The following is a 19546-nucleotide window of genomic DNA, read 5'->3' on the forward strand; positions in this document are numbered from 1 at the left end:
CCTCCCCCCAGCAACCTGATCTCGGGAAGGAGAAACCTTGATATTGTTGGTAATGAAAATTTATCAAATATTTTACTCTCAGACTGTCATTGATTGTTTGTTTCCACTTGCTTCTGTTTGAAATGAGGTTTGTTTTGTACTTTGAAAGCGTTTTCTCACCTTGAAAGCAGGTTGCATTTCAGATGAAATGAAAAAACTACGCATACCGAAACGGGAAGTTGTCTTTTCTCATGTTTTTCCATCAACTACGCGTATTGGCATTGCCTGTCAGCGGACACCGCCTAAGACATACATGATGCAAAGAAGTGTTGTTGACGACAAAACATCAAGACTTTTGGTTTAGTTGTATCGCGAAGTGAGTTCCATTTAAAGTAACGCTTTGTTTTTCTTTTGACTTGTTTACGTTTCTGAGGGCCGCATATTATTACCCTAAAGTTATTTTTTCTAGATCTAGATTTTCAGGTCCATCCACGAAAACGAGGCCATATTCCGCGTTTTCAGTTTTCTTCAGTTCGGTGCGGCAAAAAAAAAAAAAATTAAATAGAATCTTAAATAATGCTTCTATCAATGCGACACGAATGCGTGAGGTATACAGAGTACGAACTGAAAGAAAAAATATTCAGCAAAACAGATAGCACTATGCTGTGAAAGTAATATTCTATAACTTTGTTGGCAAAGACCAACTTGTTATTTTCTTTTCCCCCGTTCAATCAAAATCTCTCGTCTCTCGGTCTCTCTCAAGACTCTTTAGAGAGGCAAGGGGCCTAGCTTAGGCCTTAGTTTGATATTTGATTGACTTAGATCTACTGGCGTATTGATATTGGTTTAAACATTTTAAAAAACACCACCAAACAACAAACCTCCCAAAATTCAAATAATATATTTTCTAAATAGATCTAGAATCCAGAGAGGTCTTTTATTCTTGAGGATCTAGATTCTAGATCTAGATTTAGATCTATGCAAGCAATGGCAATGTAAAAGATACTCATACTGTAACTGTAATCAATTCAAATTCAGTTTCAAGTTAGGCTCCTATTGTGCAGGTGTAGATATCTAGCTTCTTCAACTTCAACAGTTGCTCGCCTGTCTAGGCCGCCTCTAGATCTAATGGTAAAGGCAAAGGCTTTTTAAATTTTCGGTTTTCCTGTTAAACCTGTTATCGTTTAATTTTAATACATTTAATTATTTTATTTTCAGATTTGCTTAGGGCGGCGGCCTAGATTAGATCTTTCTTAATTTTATTTTCATTTTAATATATTCGAATGTTTGTTGACCTTTGGGCTTTTTGCCTAGCCTAAATTCCCTAAATTGTGCATATATATATGAATTTTGATATAAAATATATGTGTTTGTGTCATTGATTCTAATAAAATATGGGGTGCCCATCTCAGATGGGATCGGCAGGTCAGTCCGATCGCCCGACTCAGTCGCCTTAAAGGCAAATGTGTTTGAATTTCAGTTTCATGCGACCAAGTAGGGCGATCAGCCCGATCCAGCGTAATGGGCACCTGGTATTAAATAAACTCATAGAAGTTGTGTTTAGGATCATCTGTCTATATGCTTACAAAGGTAAATTTTTACTTTCACTCCAGCACACAGATGCACTGCTTCGGGGATCAAACTACAGTAGTACTGTTTGCTGCAGATCACACATAAAGCCACTAAAACTGTCGCAAATCAATTATTTTCAAGAAAATTTCAATTCTAGATTAACAGTAAAATATCAAATTATGGGTTAAAACAAAGGGGGGCATGCCCCCCTCTAACCCCCCAGATTTTGTTTTACCCCTGGGGGCAGGTCCCCCTGGAGCCCCCCCCCCCTTAGTTCAGAGCACGTCTGTCTCGATCAAGAACAATCAAATATTTGAAATACTTTTAATTTGGAACGGTAATGAAGTTGATATTTGTGTTCAGCGCATCAACATTTAGTAGAAATGGACTACTGGTAGCTTAGTGTGAGACGGGAGGGAAAGTAAAAAAATACCCTTACAAAAGTAAACAGTACTACTGCCGTTTAGAGGTAGAGTGATGTAACTGCATTTCATGGTTTTGGAAAAAAAACTTTTAAAAGTTTTTAAAAAACGCTTTATTAATCTAGAGATCAATCAACAAACGAAATCATTAAAACTTTAAAAACTCCCTTTTGTCTATAATGCGTCCCCCTGCTATCTATTTTTGTCGTCTTCCAGGGTTTCCTGCGCGAGTTGACTATAGCTCGTTCACTTTCGTCGGACCGCAGTTAAAACGGAATATAAAAACAAATCTCTCTGTTTAATCTTTCTGGGTCTTTGCATGCGGCTAAAGTTGAGCGACCCAACAGAATCTAAAAGGCCATTCATAAAAGTCGCTGCAAAGTAACGTTCTTACGCGTTTTCTTCAATGTAAGCCAAAAGCGGGTAAAAAAATAATAGGGGAACAGCACACACCTAAAACATTAAAAATTGACATATTTTCCTGAACACTGCTCTTTAATGTTCACCTAAGAAACACAATTCAAGAGACGGGGTGAGTATGTTACTTCTTAAAATAATAATGTCATTTTAATCAAAATTATTTTTTAAAAGTTACGTTTATGGTAATCCCGGTGAAAATTGTATTCTAAGGGAAAGTTTTAAAGAATTTTTTAAAATGTAAGATTCAATTACAGCTATAATTGAAAGTTTTATTATTTTTATAATCGATTAAGAAAAAAACTAAATATATAATATCATAGAGATATTATCCTTTGATGTATTTTTCTCTTGATTCAAGCAATCAAAATATGGTATAATTTTGTATAAATGAATGACACTTGTCTTTGGGGGGGAATATAAAAAGTAGAAGATGGTAAGAAGAGAGACTAGTCTATACAACTAATAGAATGATTAGAAAACTAAGGAAATGCTAATTTGATTGAAGACTGCATTTTTTTTTCAAATAACTTGGATCAAAATAAAGGTGACAAGTGTAATTATAAGTATGAATATATATAAACAGGAAAGGGTGTTTAATATATGTATCTAAATACACCTCTATTTGCCTTGTGTGTAAGTGTGTATTTGTGTTTATATAAATGCTGAGTGGATCTATCAGCGTACCTGTGTATGCATGAGTGAATCTTCCCGTTCCTTTGTTCATGTATGTGTATGTGGATGTATGTTTGTCTGTGTGTGGGCTTGAGAATATAACATACAAAATAGCAATTAAGATCATTATTACTATGGTGATGAATGAATAATAATATAATGGGTAATAGATCTAGTCATCTCGCGAGGGAAACCCCGGAAGACGACAGCTAGATGGCGGAAATGCATCAACTATATTTGGGCCAATCATAGAGGTGTGCTCGGTGCTTTCTATCTATTGTTTGTTTGTTTAGTATAGGGTTTTACGGCACTCGCAACTGCATACGGTCATATGAGCGCGCGGGACACACCTAATACTTTTTCGTTGGTAGGAAATTTTGAATTTTGCCCGAGTGGCGGCCGAAGCCTACTCTTATCGATTTTAGACCACCAAGGGATCTTTAACGTGCGCAACTTGCACACGGGCCCTCCAAGATTTTTCGCCCTTGTCTGAGAAGGCTAGGTGGAGATCTTTCCTACCAGAAGATCAGGGGTGTGGCAGAAAGACAGCAGTTAGGAGGAGCCAAGGAGTAGCAGTAGAAAGGCTGCAGAAAGAGTCAGGAGCCCAGAGGGGGGGGGCAAAGGAGGTGAGGGGGTGGGGGCAGAAAGTGGAAATGAAAGCAGACAACAGAACATTGTTACAGATCAGGAAAGGATGTGAAAGGAGACAATTTTAGAGAAGAAAATTTTTTGGTCGCTACCCGGAATCGAACCCGGGACCTTTGAATGAGAGGCCAACACCTTAACCTCTAGGCCACGAGAGCCCCCTTTTCTATCTATAACTTCATGCAAAAAAGTACTTATATTATTAAATAAGGTATAAAGAATTTCTCAAATACACAGTCTTGAACGCACGCATAGTGAACAGATCCTCAGGTTCCAAGTTTTTTCTTTTCTATTTGCCTATTCTTTGTATCTGATACAGGTACATAGCGAAATTCATACAGAACGAATCCGCCTAATTTCACTCTTGTGTGTGCTAGACTCACTGTAGTAATTTTCACCCTTGGATTGTACTGCCATTTATGTAGTTTATCTTTGAGAATTGAAATGGTGAGACAGTAAGACATTTCAGATTGATAAAACTTTCTTTGATTTATTATCGAAACCGGATTACTTCTTTGCAGGATAAAGGATCTTGTTTTCCGTGTCAGTGGAACTTAACCTCGTGCCGTCTGCCCTTATGCTGTAGAAGTCTTCTACTACAATAAAATGGCCGACGAGGAGAAGCCATTTGGAGAGCCTGCTGCAGGAACCAGTGCAGTGGAGTTGGCGGCATCCTCCCAGGCTTCCGTCCCACAAGGTTCTGTCTCTGTAATCAGCAGTACCACGATGTCTGGCTCGGTGTCTCTCACTCAGACTACCGGTGCCCTCCCTACCCCAGTGCCCTCAGCCTCCACAATGACCAGCTTCCACTTGAGACCGCATCTCATTTCTACGCCGTTTGGTCTACGGTTGGCTAATAATGCTGTAGCTGTCCCAGTGCAGACGACCACGGCTCAGGTACTGTTATTGTCTTAGTAATTCAGGTCTTTATTTACGTGATTGGGCTTAACCCATTGCACCCGAGCTATGAGTATTGCGGGCTTCCGTCCACCGAGCTACGACAATAGTCATAGCAAAATACCAGTCCACAAAATTGAGTCCAAATCACTTATCCAGGTTTCTTTTGAAAATTATAGGTCGCTTGTAGCTTGTAAAAACTTTTGCTAGCTTGTTTTGATTCATTTTTTCGCCAAGTACAAGTTAGTTTTGTTTGTTTTGTCACCGCAAATCATGGCAAGAAAGCGAGCATTTAAATCTTCATGGACGAGCAGAAAGAGAAAACAACAGTGCCACGGCTATTTTTTGTGTTTGTTAAAATACATGATCCATGTTTTTAGTTTGTTTTAGGCACAAGCGGCAAAGAAAGTGAAAGTAAACATAAATCTAGAAAAACAAGGCGATCGGATTGATTTTTTTGCCTTGAAAACTTCAAAGAAAAGCTAGATCTAGACCATAGATTTACTAAAAGTTGCTATGGGTAAATTGAGTGCCGTTGGGTTGCAGTCGGAAAAAGAATTTATTGTTTTCTCTGCTCTTTCCTTTCTCTCTCTAATGATTTTAAAAGAACATTTTAAGTAAAGTCTAAGCAAAATTTCATAATGCTATCTTGAATAGTTTGGGCACAATGTGTGTCTAAGGTTAGTGTGTCGAGTTCAGACAGGCTTTTTCCTCGCGGCTAGCCCGCTGGACACAAGTGCACTGCCCGCAGCAACGGAGGGTGAATTGGGATTAAAAGCTGGTATATTTTACGTAGACAACTTTTTTTTTGCACCTTTTTAGAAATCCCAGTGGGGTTTTTTTTTTATACCTGTGTACAGATGTCAAAGAGGGTTTTTAATATATATTCAATCTTTAATTCTGTCTTTACTCTGCAATAGAAAATTAGAGGATTCTCCGTTTAAATGTTTATACAATGACCTGGGATTTCTTGCAAACCTTTTTACATTTAGTTTAATTGTCACATCTAAATTAAAAAGATATGAGCTGTTCTGGACCTTGGCATGTTTTTTAACTTAATTGTAATAAATACACTGGTAATGTGCAGAGGGTATAGAAAGTGTCTGTTAATTTTCAAACACATCACCTGTATTTGAAATAAATTGATGCTTTTAAACTAAATAGCAAAAAGTTTGTTGTTGGTTCTCAGATTTTCCCATTACCAACACTATTATCATGTAATTTTACTTTTTTCAACCTCCTCCTTCGCACCTAGTCTAATTCAGATACCTGTAGATGGAAAAGTTGTTGGGGGTTTTTCTCCCTTGCAATTCAATTTGAAACGGACTGGACTGGAGTCCTGAATGGTAAAATACATGTTTTTGTAATTGAAACTTTTTTCCTGTGTTAATAATCCAGGCTCTGGCTGTCAGTTCTGGAGCAGGGGGTGGGAACGCTGGAACCAGTCTGCAGGTTCCCAGAGCTGGAATCCCATTGGTCAGTGCAGGCATTAGCTCCAGTCAGCTCGCTGCCTTTCAGCCGCGGGCCACGCCTCCTGGGTTTCCTCAGACAATCCCCATATCATCCACCATCGTAGGGCAACCAATGACTCTGCAGCGACTGCCCGTGAAAGGTGAGAGCAGGACTTGAAGCATTAACCCTACAAACCTGAGAAAACACTTTTACCTCATGAATGAAAAGGGGTCCTGTATGCTTATCAGGCGAGGACCAAAAGGGTCCAGTCACAAGTGTCTTGTCAGCTCTGTCGGTCATGTGATATCAACTTCCTATTAATAAAAGAACTGGCATGTATTCAAGAGACAATTATTATTTATTATTATCATCATCATTATTCATGATTATAATAATTACTATTATAATTATCTCCTTGTTTACATCATTACTGTGTCTACAGGTCAGCCAATAGCTGTTCAGCGTTTACCATCTGGTGCAGTGGTCACTATTGCCAATGGCCAAGTAATCAGCCTGCAGCAGTCTTCCAGTCCTGGACGTCCCCAGTCTCCGCGGACAGTGTCACAAATTGCCGGCCAGCCCCGACCGGTCCTCACGTCTGCCTCACTGGGACAGCAGCTGACCAAGCAGCCTACAGCGACCATAGTGAACGTGTCACAGGCACAGCACATCGGCCTTCGCATACCCACCCCGTCATCGCAACAGGTGACCATCCAGCGGATGATCAATCCATCCTTGGCTCAACAAGTGTCAGGCCAAAACTTTATCCAGCGGATGCCAAATCCCAATGTCCTCTCCCAGCAAATTAACAACAATGCCACCAATATAGGCCAGCCTACAGTCATGAGAGCCGCTTCTCCGATGGGTACTGCCACCATCCTGGCCGGTCAACAAATCTCCATTCAACCCCGCCCGTCCGTTGCGACGTTCATATCTGGCTGCCCAACCTCTGGCATCACGTTGACTGTGACATCGGTCTCACCGAGCCCCCTCAGCGTCCAGACGACCTCGTCAACAATGCCCGTCGGTCAAGTACCGGTAACCCAGAGCCAGGTCCCTCAGGTGATCCACCGACCGGGTTTTGCCGGGACTCCAGCCCAGGTGCTACGCCCTGGTGTGCCAATTGTTCTGTCTCTCTCCGGGCGCCAGCAGGTCTTGCAGAATGGCATGCCACGACTGCTGCACAAGGCCAGTCCATCTGCGGGTGTGGCCAATGTAGCGGCGACTGTGTCTGTTCCCGTTCCACAGTTGATTTCTCCGAACTTGAAACCACAGGCAATGGTGAGTACCATTCACAATGTTTTAATCAGGTTATATATGCTAAGGAATCACAGAATATTGAGATGTGAGCCCAGTCATAGGACTTAGTAATGAAGTATAATATGTGATACAAAAAATTTGCTTAACTTTTGGATCAATTTTAATGTCATTTACGTAAACTGTCATTACTGTATAGGTAAGTCAAATGGAGTGAACTATGGTAACGAATGTAAAAACAACTTTTTTAAAACAATGTTTTAAGAATATATGAACAATGAACCACGGTCTTTGGAATAAACGTTATGGCAGCCAAGGCCCTACACTGCAATAAGTTCACCAAATAATACGTCATGACATTGATGTGCATTTGAGAGCGAACTGGCTTTTTTTTTACACAACCTTCACTGGTACCTGCAATTATGGATAAAAAAAGCTCACATTGCTTTCGAAGAGCACTCGGATTTCATGGAAATGAAGATCAGTTCTGACCACTTTGTAGTATCGCTGTTTTGAATTTTAACAAAGAACTGCCGAACATTACCAATGCAATAATAAAAACAATTATACTTCGGGGGGGGGGGGGGTATAAAAAAATGTGATATACAAGACAGACGTCTTCTTCTGATATACAAGACAGACGTCTTCTTCTGAATTCAGTGATTATTTTGTATTAAATTAAATTATTTAGACATGTGCAAGCTCTTCAGTTGTCATAGATCTCTCTCTCTCTCTCTCTCTCTCTCTCTCTCTCTCTCTCTCTCTCTCTCTCTCTCTCTCACTCTCACTCTCACTCTCACTCACACACTTCCTCACACGCTCAATATTTCTCCCTGTGCAGTTACGGAATGGGCAAGCTGCAGGAAATGCTGTTGTCCAAGCTCGCGCTCTGGCTCCGGCTACTGCTGGGGTCATGGTCACACCTTCTTCATCCACTCTGGGGACAACTGCGGGAACGGTTGTCATGGCAGCCAGTACTCCTGTGGTGGCTACTGTCACCTGTGCGTCCACTGAGTTGACCACCTCCACTGCCATATCATCGGTGCGTACACTGGTGAAATTGTTCAAGACAGCCTGGTACACGTTGTTGAGGAGTACAGTGGATGTCTTGGACAGTTTCATTATAATTCTTTTAATGGGGGTTCATTTGTACAGGTGATTCTCTTGGGCAGGTGGTCATTTGAGTAGGTTCAAATGTATTTTGTTCTCGTACGCCAAACACATGTAAAGATGGGTTGCAACTATAAGAGTCGATGCTAGTAGTGTCAGGACTTCTTATGGGTGCCGGGTGCCACATTATAACTTGAGAGCATAAAATGTTATAGACTCGCTTGACTCTTGTCACAATTATTAAACGGGTATGAATTAGACTGGTTTGAAAATGTCACTCTTGTGCCTTTTATTTGTTGAAAGCCTTCTTATTTAAAAAAAAGAAAGATTAATACATGTTTTGAAATATACAATAATTTTTTTTTCCTCTCTCAGTTTAGTTCAGAAATATGAACATAACGATTTGAGCATTAAAAATAGTCCTCACAACTCTTTTGTCCATTGATGTTTGCCAAAACAAAAGTAAAAAGGCATATTTTGGCTTACATAAGATGGATAAAAGGTTTGAAACTTTTTTGTTGTTGTTGCTTACAGACCACAGCAAAATAACAATGTGCACTGAAACAGGTCTATTACGTTTTGTTTCAGACATCAGAACAAGATGTTTCAACAAAAGTCTCTAGCGTCACTGGAGTGACCATCAGCTCTGCCGCCATCAGTGATCCGAAACCTGCATCATCGACAGACACTGTCCCAACTGTTTCGAGTCCTCTCGACTCTTCAGCAAATCTTTCCACAGCCTCGGTCCCCAGCTCACATATGGTCAGCACCATGCCCACAGCTGTTGTGACCCCTGATCTTACAGTTTCCTCCGTGAAGAATCAGCCAACTAGCACAACTACAGTCTCGTCCTCGGGACCAGTTTCCAGCACTTCCCCGTCATCGTCCAGTGTCACCACTGTCAGTAAAGAGGAAACTGCAGCTGCTTCTGCAGCCAGTACTTCCGTGTCTGTATCTGGACATGAGGGCAACAGCAGCTCGGAAGTTGATCAAGTGAGTGTGGTTTTTTATTTACTTCATATTTCTGTCATAATCCGGTGCCCAAATGTCAAGTGAGTTCAGACTCACAAAAACATTAGGCAAGTATCGGTGACACGAGGTTAAGATAGATGGTCACTGGGATGTGTTCTTGAAAGAGACACAAGAACCCTGGCTTATAAAAAAACAAGGCACTGCACAGTGGCAACCAGCAGTAGCATATTTGTAAAATTGCTCTGCAATGGTGTTATTCTTTGTATGTATATTGGTCACGGCGTCACTTTTTGCCCGATTCTGTTACTTTTAGTTCGCGTGACTCAGCAGCCCGCCGGAGCTCCCCGGCTCGGGGTCACGGGGTTAATGAGCCCTGAGGCGACTTTGCCGGTGTCGGATAGGAAGTTCGCATTTTTGACTATGTCTAAAACGATATAACTTCTTCCCCATCCCACATAGCATACCATTACGCGGATGTACTAAAAGCTCAATGTCTAGAGATTTATTCTGCGTTAGAACGGTTAATTTCTGTGCCTTAGTTTTTGTTCTAGGCAAGTCTTTGTAGAGTACCCAATTTGTCCTATTCTAGTTACAAACTTATGAATAAATGATTGTTAATTTTAAAAAGGCACGACAGATCTCTCCAAAATCTGTGTTAAACTGACTACGAATATCATGTCTTTTACCATGAGAAATCTTAAATCTGCGCTAGTAGAAATAGTCAAGTTATTAGAGAAGAAAGATGCACATCTGCATTTTTAAACTAAAGATGATCAGCGTTAGCTCTTATTTTACTATTAAACAAGAGAAAGTTGCTCTGCGTTTGTTCATGAATCACGCTGTGTCTGTTGCAGCCTGCATACAACTAAAAAGATATAATATAGAATCTAAGCAATTAAAAAAAACACAAAACCGTGTAAATACATGGGTAGAGATAAACTTCTTGTATGGAATAAAAATAATGACAAAAAAACATTAAAAACATTCATTCTTAGTTTTTGTGTCGGAAATATGCGTGGACACAATTATGAATGTAAAGAAATCAGTCACATTGTCAGTTATTGCAAATGGTCATAGAAACGAAAAATAAAGCAGGAAAAGTCTGGTGCTAATTCAGTGTCCCTGGAAAGCTAGAAATTATTCTTGTAACCCAATTACGAGAAGTCATCCCTATTATTCAGTCAACTTACAAAACCTACACTTAGCGTTTTAAGAAAAGTAATGAATTTCTGGAGTGTAACAGATACTGTTCGTGTATTAGATCTACATTGAAGATGTATTCTAGAACTAAAATCGATTTGTACTTTTTATAGAAAAACTTCAAGGTGACTTTTATCAACTTTCGAGAAAATATGTGAATATTCACGATTATATTAGACACATAAAGTTGAATTTGGAGGAATAAATTCATAGGGAATTGTGTGCCTGATGGATAAAGTTGCAAAATTACAGCTTTCTATTATAAGCGCAGATATCATCTTTTCTGAGTATCTGCACCAAAGCTATGTCGTTCATGTTCCAAAAGTTCGACAGATTTTGATGATGCCTTTTTTTTATATTGATTTTTTTTCATTCACGCTAGTCCAAAAAAAAATACAAATTAGCATTGCCGACTCCAGCGCGTCTAACGAAATAACTAGACAAGTTACAACGTCCGTTCTTTTTTGAGTCTCAAGAGCAGAAATGCCTGCTTTGGGTGCACTAAATGAGAATTACCACAAATACAAGGATACACCTTAAATTGTACGTTGAAAAGTACCAAAAATTAAGTCGGCCCAGACAGAGCGGCGACAGGGAGCTGACCCCTGTGACCCCGACGTGATAAGGCGCCCGGCAGGGAACCCCCCGCGGCAACTAAAATTCCACTGCCGGTGCGCCGTGTGGTGTGTTTAATATGTTTGCCATTGTAAAATTTCCTCATTGGGATCAATAAAATGTAACTTTTAAACTTTTATTTATTGATTAATTAATTTATTTATTTACTCAAACCGGGAGAGGCTAAGAAGTGTAAATTGTCTGCTGTCCCATCTCCAGGGAGCACCGCAAAAAATTTGTTTTATAGGAATTTTATATGACTCGGTACACTGGTTTTTGTACAAATCAGCCTTTCAGCATTTAGTGTACGGGGTAAATAATAGTTGTAAAGCGCCTAGAGCATCCTGTAAATGGTTGATATGTGCTATATAAATGCAATTATTACTATGTTTCAGATACCTGTAAGTGCAACAGATACACCTGCTCCTCCCAGCTCATCAGCCAGTACTGCCGAAGTAGAGAAAGGTCGCAACACTGCGGCGGACCCCAAATTTACGGTGACAGTGACCACTGTGGAGCCTTCTGTTCTAGATGTGCCATCGTCAAGTGAGACAGGGGCTGGTGGAACCGATGCAGTGAAAATTAATGGAGGCAAGTTTTCTCCTTTTTCTTTTTGGAATGCCTTTTATATTTGTTTTGTTCCATATATGCTCACATTTAACACGCAACCTTAGATGGGGGGGGGGGTGTATGCCTTGACTACAAAATCAGCCTGTTTTTGTTTTTTTAAGGTCGCGCATATAATACAGAGTGTATTAGTGACATGCTGGATGGGGCTCAATATGGGTGAACTCAAGTACTAGTCAGGCATTTAGTCTATAGTGATTTACATTTGAGAAATTTGGTTGCTGCCTTGAGATTGGTTTAATCTGTGAGACAGGAGGGGCATGTCATCCACCAAAGACATCAGGTTTTTAATAAAACCAGGTCAGTGGAGAAGATAATAGTACAATGGCATTACTTCCCCTTTTCTAATATCTGACCTGGTCCTAGTCGTATGTCACTAATTAATAAGGTAGGTGTACTTTTGAACCTCTTTATTTTTTATATCTCTTGTATTATAAAAGAGTGCATTTATATATTGAGAACTTGAAATCATGGACAGCTCGCTCAGTTTGCCATTTCCTAACCGATATCTCTTTAATTTTCGGTCACTGGTCAACCAGAATTATGGGTTTGTCAAACACATTTGTCAATCCACGATATGCTTGAGTTATCAGTGCTCGACTGTGTAGTTACTGATATTGTTGTTACCACTCCCAGATCACACTGAGTCTGTGCCAGTAATGGCTAGCGCCAGGGCTGAACCGGAGGATAGTGAAGGTGTTATCTTGACCGAGGGCTACATTGACTCCAATCTTCTGGAATGGACAGATGGAGTCGGTTCTCTACCTGGCACTGACATGAAGGTAAGCACTAGCCCTAGTCAGAGGTGCAAATTTTTTTAACAAATCCGGAAATTGTTTTCTAAAATTGTCCAAACTTTGCTCGATTTCTAGATAAAAGATGTGCATGGGACAGTTGCGATTGCATGGGACAGTTGCGAGCACTGTAATACTTACCAAACTGAAACTGAAAACAATATAATCTGTAGATTTTGAGTCCCTGTGCATGTCTTTCAAAAAGTTCATGACTTCTTTTTTCGTAGCCAGCTGGCACTTTTGCCTTTACAAGAGTCTAAAGGAAGGTGGTATTATTTATTTGTGCTGTTATCTTTAATAAGCCAGCAGCCCTTTGGCTTGTTTCCTTTTGTCGAATGCTATTTTATTGAAGGTAAATAATTGGGTTAGTTGTTGATCAGGATGTTTTTTAATAGCTTTGGATATTAGAATTACTGGATTTTGGGAGTACTTTTGGTTTTGAATGTCTTGGGATTATAACACAATCAGGGACTCTATAAAGACCTTCACATTTAATTGGTGGCCTTTTCTCAGTTTATTCTCTCAAACATATCTAAACTTTCCTACATACCCCAGGTCAGCCCATCTTCCTGAGTCAGTCTTCAAGGCTTTTGCCCCATGTGTTCATGGGAGGATTTCTTCTCTTGTTTTGGGGTTTCCAGTTCTGGGCCTACCTTGTGACACTTTTGGGTCCTTACATAATGTGTTTTCATCTACTTCCATTTTTAAAAAATATTTTTTGGGGATCCCCAATCCCATAAGTTGTCGGTTTGGCCCAGCATTGGGCTGAAGGTCAAATGGACAAAAGTTTGGGTATCATCAAGAAAAACGTTATGTAAGGGAGCTAGCTTGTACAGTTTAAATTGTCTTAGACGGTCTTTATCAAGGAAAACAGTGGCCTTTTTAGACAGATGGCTGTCTTACGCAGTGCCAATAAAATGTTTTTAAAAAATTAATGAAAAAAACAACCCAGGGGTAAATTGAAAGTGGCTATTTGTACAGACAGGTGGTCATTAGAGCAGGTTCGTCTGTGGTTTCATCTGCTTCCCATGTGTTAAAATTTGTTTCTCCACCAAATGTCTCACCTAAAATTGCTGACTTTCATGGATATGTAAGCCTTAGACTATTTAGGCGTGTCTTTGTGGGGAAAACAAAATCAAGGCTTCTTTAACATCCTCTTTCGAACTTCTGGTTCCACTTTGTGACGTAGTCATGTCTATTAATTGTTTGTTGTTTTTTAGGACTTTTTTGTTCTTGTACGTTTGAAATTGTTCAAGACTCATGGTCAAGGAGAAAAGAGGCTGGGGCTGAGGACAGATGGATGTCTTGGACTATGTCATTATGATAAAGAAAAAAAAACGCAAGGAGGGAAGTGGGAAGTGGTTGTTTGTACAGATGATTGTCTTGAACGGGTAGCCATTAGAGCATGTACAACTGTATTTGTTTTCTCATCTTTTTCAGTTCAAGGTCAACGAGTTTGGGGACCTGGAATTAATGGAAGATCCTGGCCCTGGTGCAGAGGTCAGTCAAGAGGAGACATCCATGGACGCAGACTATGAAGCGTGTGAACAGGAGGAGGATGATGAGGAAGAGGAGGAAGCAAGCAAAGGGAGCGCCAGTCTTGATGAGAACAGGGAAAGTAAAGTTTATTCTGGTAAGTGGTGAATGTTGTCTTGGATGTTACTGTTGTCTGCTGATAGCAATGGCGCAGTTTTCATTGACATTAGCGGCAGAGTTGTCTGGTTGATATTTTATAAGATGAATTTTCTGGTATAAGTGAGTAAGTGAGAATATGTGCACGCACATTTTTGGGTTTTGAATGTTTTTTACTTGGCGTGACAGTACAATCATTTTGGAACCAATTTATAGTTTGGAAATGGTTATATGAAGTTTTTACAGTCATGTACATTTCTCGTCTTTTTATTCCTTTGTTATGTTTGTACAGTAATTGTTATTTATTGTCCCCTTCATACAGTGACTGATCCAGCAGAACTCTCGGACCACGAAGGTGACCCCATCTGCTGCTGTGTGTACTGTGGTCGCTATGGTTATAAGAGTAAATTTAGGACTTCTGGAAGGTTCTGCTCTCAGACTTGTGCAGGAAAGTAAGTAGTGCAAGGCCTATGTGTATAGCTTGATTTATAGCTGCTCTCGATTTGAACAGTGGAAAAGGGGGGTGGGGGTGCATATGATACTGGAGTCCTTCTCTTTCTGTAATATATCATCATGTGTTATGTACAAGGTTCCATTACCTTTTGATTTTTCATTCAGTTATTGCAGCAATGTAACTTTGTTAGACTACTTTCGTACCTTTATTACCTGCTGTCCATCAGGTTAGAGCTGTTGTTGGACTTTCTTGTAAGGACTGTGGTGAGTGGATAAACAGATTTCTTTAAAGAACAAATGTAATCCAGAAATATTATGAAAGCAGTGTAATCCACAATAGAATTGATTGTAATCGTGAAAAGTGAGCTTTTCTTTGCCATATTACAATTTAACGGATGTCTTTTTGCTATGGTTATTTGTTTGCAGGAAAAACTTACACCGCAAACAGATGATAATGTCTCGGATGATGATGGGGATGAAAAGTAAAAAGAAAAGGCTGATCATGTCTGGTGAGCTTAAAGCAGCACCAAAGGAAGAATTTGATGGTGGTAAGGACTATGTTTTTGCAATTCACACTGGGTTTTTTTTAAAAATCTATACATCTAATAAGTATTTTCTAGACAGAAAGTTCTCTTTTGTAGGACATTGTAGGCTGCTGCTTCTGTGGTTTTCATGGACTTTTCTTTTGTATCAGCGTATTGTCCTGAATATAATGTGCCACTGAATCAACAGAAGGTCTTCAACATCTTGTTGTCAGTGAAAAAATAGAAGGTAAAAGAGGTTGACCAAGAATAAACTTCCCAAGAGAACTTGAAACAGGGTCCCCACAGGGTCGGGAAATCGGGAAAAAGTCGGGAATTTTGAGATAGGTCGGGGAAAAGTCGGGAATTTTGTGATTGGTGGGTAAGTCGGGAAAGGATATAGGGCCTGTGTAATGTGTAGCTATCTAGACTGTATGGTTGATGAATCCTGAAGAGGAAACGTAATTGAACCGCTGTGGCGGAAGTGTATGTGTAACACTGAGGCTCGATTGGGAAGAATCAAGATCTACTTTCGTTTTCGTTACCGCCCAGAAATTTTCCGGTAATAGTCTGATAGATAACGCAACATTTGTAACATGCAGGTTATGAATTATGAACGCTGTGTCGCCTTGAAAATAAATCAATATTAAAAACTGCCCTCTGCTGTCGCTTGTGGGGGAAAAAAAAGAAAAAGAACTTATACAAGCGTCTTGACAGGTTCGCCCTCGTGACCGGTCAATGAACCTGTGAGTACCGGCGGTCTGAGCGCTGTGAAGTATAGGACTCCTTTATAAGATACACACGTGGAAGGGGATTTGGGGGGGCTGAAGGCAACGCTAGAGGACAAAAACTGAACTTGGAAGCAAATTTTTAGCATTTTGATTACTACTTTAGAGCTCTCTGCAAAGCGCGCGTTGGTGCAGGCCTTGTGTGGAATCGGGATCCGTCATGCCTTGTTACTGAACCAAAGTGTTCGCGTTTGATTGGATGGGGTGATTGTAATTTATATCTATATTTTAGCTTTCTGTTCAAGATTGGCAGATTTTCAGTGTCACTGCATCTTGTGCCCCCCCACCCCCACCCCCAGTTCTTGCACCTCTCACACTGAATAGGTGTACTTGAGCCATTCTAGTTATTACTAATATTACTCTTCTTTGAGTTGCAGCTATGGTTTTCAGTTTTCGTCTTCACGTTTATTATATGAATCATGACACCCAGACTGGTTACTGACAGTCGATATTCTAGTTCTAGGTCTTTTCTCAGGCTCAAAACAGGATTCATTTTTTATATAGGGCCTATAGTTTGTTATGTTGGCTAATATGATGAGGGGAAAATATAAATAAGTAAGAACAGACTGAAATACCAAAGTCTCTCAAGATCCCAGTGCCACACTGACATGTTGTTGACTGGATATAATGTACCTACATGTGTGTGTGTGTATTCACAAACATATACATTGTACATGTATTATATTAGATATAAATGGAGTACACGCTTTCCTTGTTATGTAACGTGTTCCTGGAAAATGGATGAGGCCTCTCCCTTGGAAAATTGAGAAGCTGGGTTGGCAGTCACTCAGTATTATAGTCATCTATTGTTTGAAGACAATACTACAAAATGTACATTTGCATTCATTTATAGACATTTTGACTTTTTATCATTGATAGATGAGCTTTTTGGGGGATCATTCTTGACGTGCAGCGGCCTGATTTTTCCCTTCGATTGGGTCTTGAAAAAAATTTGGGGGTCTTGAAAAAATTTTCCAGGATTTGGTCGGGACCCTGTTGAAAAGATGGGTGACTGGGCCTGAGCCCAGTAGTGTGTTATTTGTAGAACATCTAAGCAGAGAAGCGAGGGATGAACCAAGATCACTCTTTTCTGTTTCACCCTGCATAATGTAGGCAAATTGAATGCTCAGGTTATAAAGTAAGTCACAGTACTTGACACTTGTAAAAGGATCTCTGTAGAAATAGAAATATCCGATACCTCAGCTTTATTTATATAAATATGCAGACACGCATTTGCTCGATAGGGTAATTCTGCTTAAATCAGTTTTTGAAATCTCGCTGTGTACTAATGAACTCCTTGAATCTTGACATACGGTCTCTGTGCTTTTCTCCCTTCAGGGACGAGTGGTGAGAAAAAGATGCTCCACTTCGATTGGGATTTGTATCTTGCTGAGACCGAAACTGTTGGAGCTCCCAAAAGACTGTTCAGAGAGGTGAGTTATTGTTGCGACTTTTGTTATTGGTCTAGCAACTCTTGGTGTTCGTGACATGGGACCCGTTGCCATATATTGTAGAGAACTGAATTCTTCATGATTTTCTCCTATTACAGTACAAGGTGTTGATTGGGTCCATTTTATCAAAAAATCCCCATATACTGAAAAATTTGTCTCCAGTGACTTATAATAAGGTTAGTGTTATAGGAACAGGTCTTTGCATTTTTGGTGAATTTTAACAGTGGTCCCAGCAATAAATACACAAACAACTGCCAATTTGACTCCTTGAAAGTCTGTTTCTCTGCTGGTTTTCTTTGACCACCATTTTTTGGGACAGTTTGAAGTTTGTGCTTAGAACAAAAAGTAGCCTTTGAAGACATTGGTGTATAAAATGTGCCTTGAAAAAGTTAATCTTGATGTTAAGGTATTCAAAATCAGGGGGGGGGGGGATGTCAAAATGTTTTGAAAGTACGACTAGAAAAAATTGGCAAAAAGGTGTTCTCATCCCTCGTTGTGAGAGTGAGACACAGGCTCGTTATATGATTTGGAAAGGAATTAGATTTTTCTATATTTGTTGCAGTTTATTTTTTATTATTTCAATTATTTAGTCTTTAATCCTCTGTGTCTCCACCAGCCATTTCCCACGAGCCGGAACGGCTTCAAGCTGGGCATGCGCATGGAGGGTGTCGACCCCAAGCACCAATCGTTGATCTGTGTGCTGAGTGTGGCTGAAATCCAGGGCTACCGGCTCAGGCTGCATTTTGACGGCTTCTCCGAGTGCTATGACTTCTGGGTCAACGCGGACTCGCCGTTTATTTTCCCAGCAGGTTGGGCAGAGAAAAACGGGAAAACTTTACAGCCCCCCAAAAGTGAGTCTTGTTTCTCACTGACATTTCATCACTTTTTTTTTCATAAAAATATGTGTTTCTCTTGTGTAAACTAGAATTCGAAAATGCTATGATTTTTATTTTTTTAAGATGAACATTTTGTCATTGTATGAAAAAGTAATTGCATATTTGAATCCAGAGTGTGGCTGCCTTAGAGAATAGGTACTCAATGTACCTCTAAGCACCAAGACCGTATACTTTCAGCAATAATCAATCAGTTAATTTATAAAACTTGTGGGACTTTGGTCTCTACGAGGACATTAGAATGATATTCTGTCCCTCATATGTATTAGTCTTATATTTGCTTATTGTAAAAAGGGTGAATGATATTTGTGATACCTCATGGGGGTCTTTGAAGTCTATGAAATGTCGATGGGAAAAAGGTTGCGCGTCTAGTTAAATTGGGATGGGTGGCGTGAAACGTAACATAATAAGTGAGTTAGAATTTGCATAAATTGAGATTTGTACATATTTTGGTTAAGGACACTTTTTTTTTTTTTTTTTTTTTTTTTTAAATAGTAATTTGCACTTTGATTAATGCGTTTGAATAACGTAGATTAGGGAAAACATACAACAGAGAAAATGGCATTTATTAAGTCAAACATGGCCATTTGTTAGATTTAGGGTAGGGTCAAGGAGGCATAAAATAACATGTTTCTACACTGATTTTTTTAAAGATTGGAAATGCTACAAAAGATGCAGAGGTTTAATTTTCCGGCATAGGCCAGATTTCTCTCGAATGACTCTTTATTCACTTTAATTGCACTTCTGAAACAACCCCTAGCGTGAAGTGAAAAGTTTCTTGTGCCTTCACCCAGCCCCAACTCCGATAATATCAGTATGCGCGCGCAACGCTCCAACCCTTACACCGACAGTATCGGTATGGAAAATTTCGCTCTCGTGACTGAAGACACTACTTTTGTGTGAAGCAGACTATAGCCTAATTGGAAGAGTAACCATTTTTTTTTTAAAACAGACTATAACCAGAAGTGCAAACCCAAATTTAGAACAAAGAAAGCTATATTCGTGAACCATGTGAGGGGGGTGCAAATTTTGAACTCATTTCCTTTCTTCGCTGTTTGTTTATTTTTTGACTCTGTATATATAGACCTTTTTCCACAGAGTATCACATAAAAACCATGACAAATTTTACCTTCAAATTTTCAATACATGTAAATAAAGGTTTTAATTAAATGTG

At 39.7% G+C, this 19546-nt stretch overlaps 1 protein-coding gene across 1 annotated transcript in view; it reads left to right on the forward strand.

Annotated features, from left to right (window-relative positions):
• Positions 1-54: 54 nt before the first annotated feature.
• The window catches only part of LOC101852895 (lethal(3)malignant brain tumor-like protein 1), a 32223-nt gene continuing 12731 nt past the window's right edge, over positions 55-19546 (forward strand). Inside the window, exons 1-13 of the mRNA XM_005112005.3 lie at positions 55-355; positions 4232-4607; positions 6006-6219; positions 6502-7340; positions 8158-8358; positions 9015-9419; positions 11609-11804; positions 12477-12622; positions 14075-14267; positions 14589-14718; positions 15146-15267; positions 17367-17461; positions 18096-18330. Of these exons, the coding sequence (XP_005112062.1) occupies positions 4317-4607; positions 6006-6219; positions 6502-7340; positions 8158-8358; positions 9015-9419; positions 11609-11804; positions 12477-12622; positions 14075-14267; positions 14589-14718; positions 15146-15267; positions 17367-17461; positions 18096-18330 (3067 nt within the window). The 5' untranslated portion in view covers positions 55-355; positions 4232-4316. The remainder of the gene's footprint in view (positions 356-4231; positions 4608-6005; positions 6220-6501; positions 7341-8157; positions 8359-9014; positions 9420-11608; positions 11805-12476; positions 12623-14074; positions 14268-14588; positions 14719-15145; positions 15268-17366; positions 17462-18095; positions 18331-19546) is intronic.

This window comes from Aplysia californica, unplaced genomic scaffold (genome assembly GCF_000002075.1).
Source record: "Aplysia californica isolate F4 #8 unplaced genomic scaffold, AplCal3.0 scaffold01163, whole genome shotgun sequence".
In the NCBI taxonomy this organism is placed as follows: domain Eukaryota; kingdom Metazoa; phylum Mollusca; class Gastropoda; order Aplysiida; family Aplysiidae; genus Aplysia; species Aplysia californica.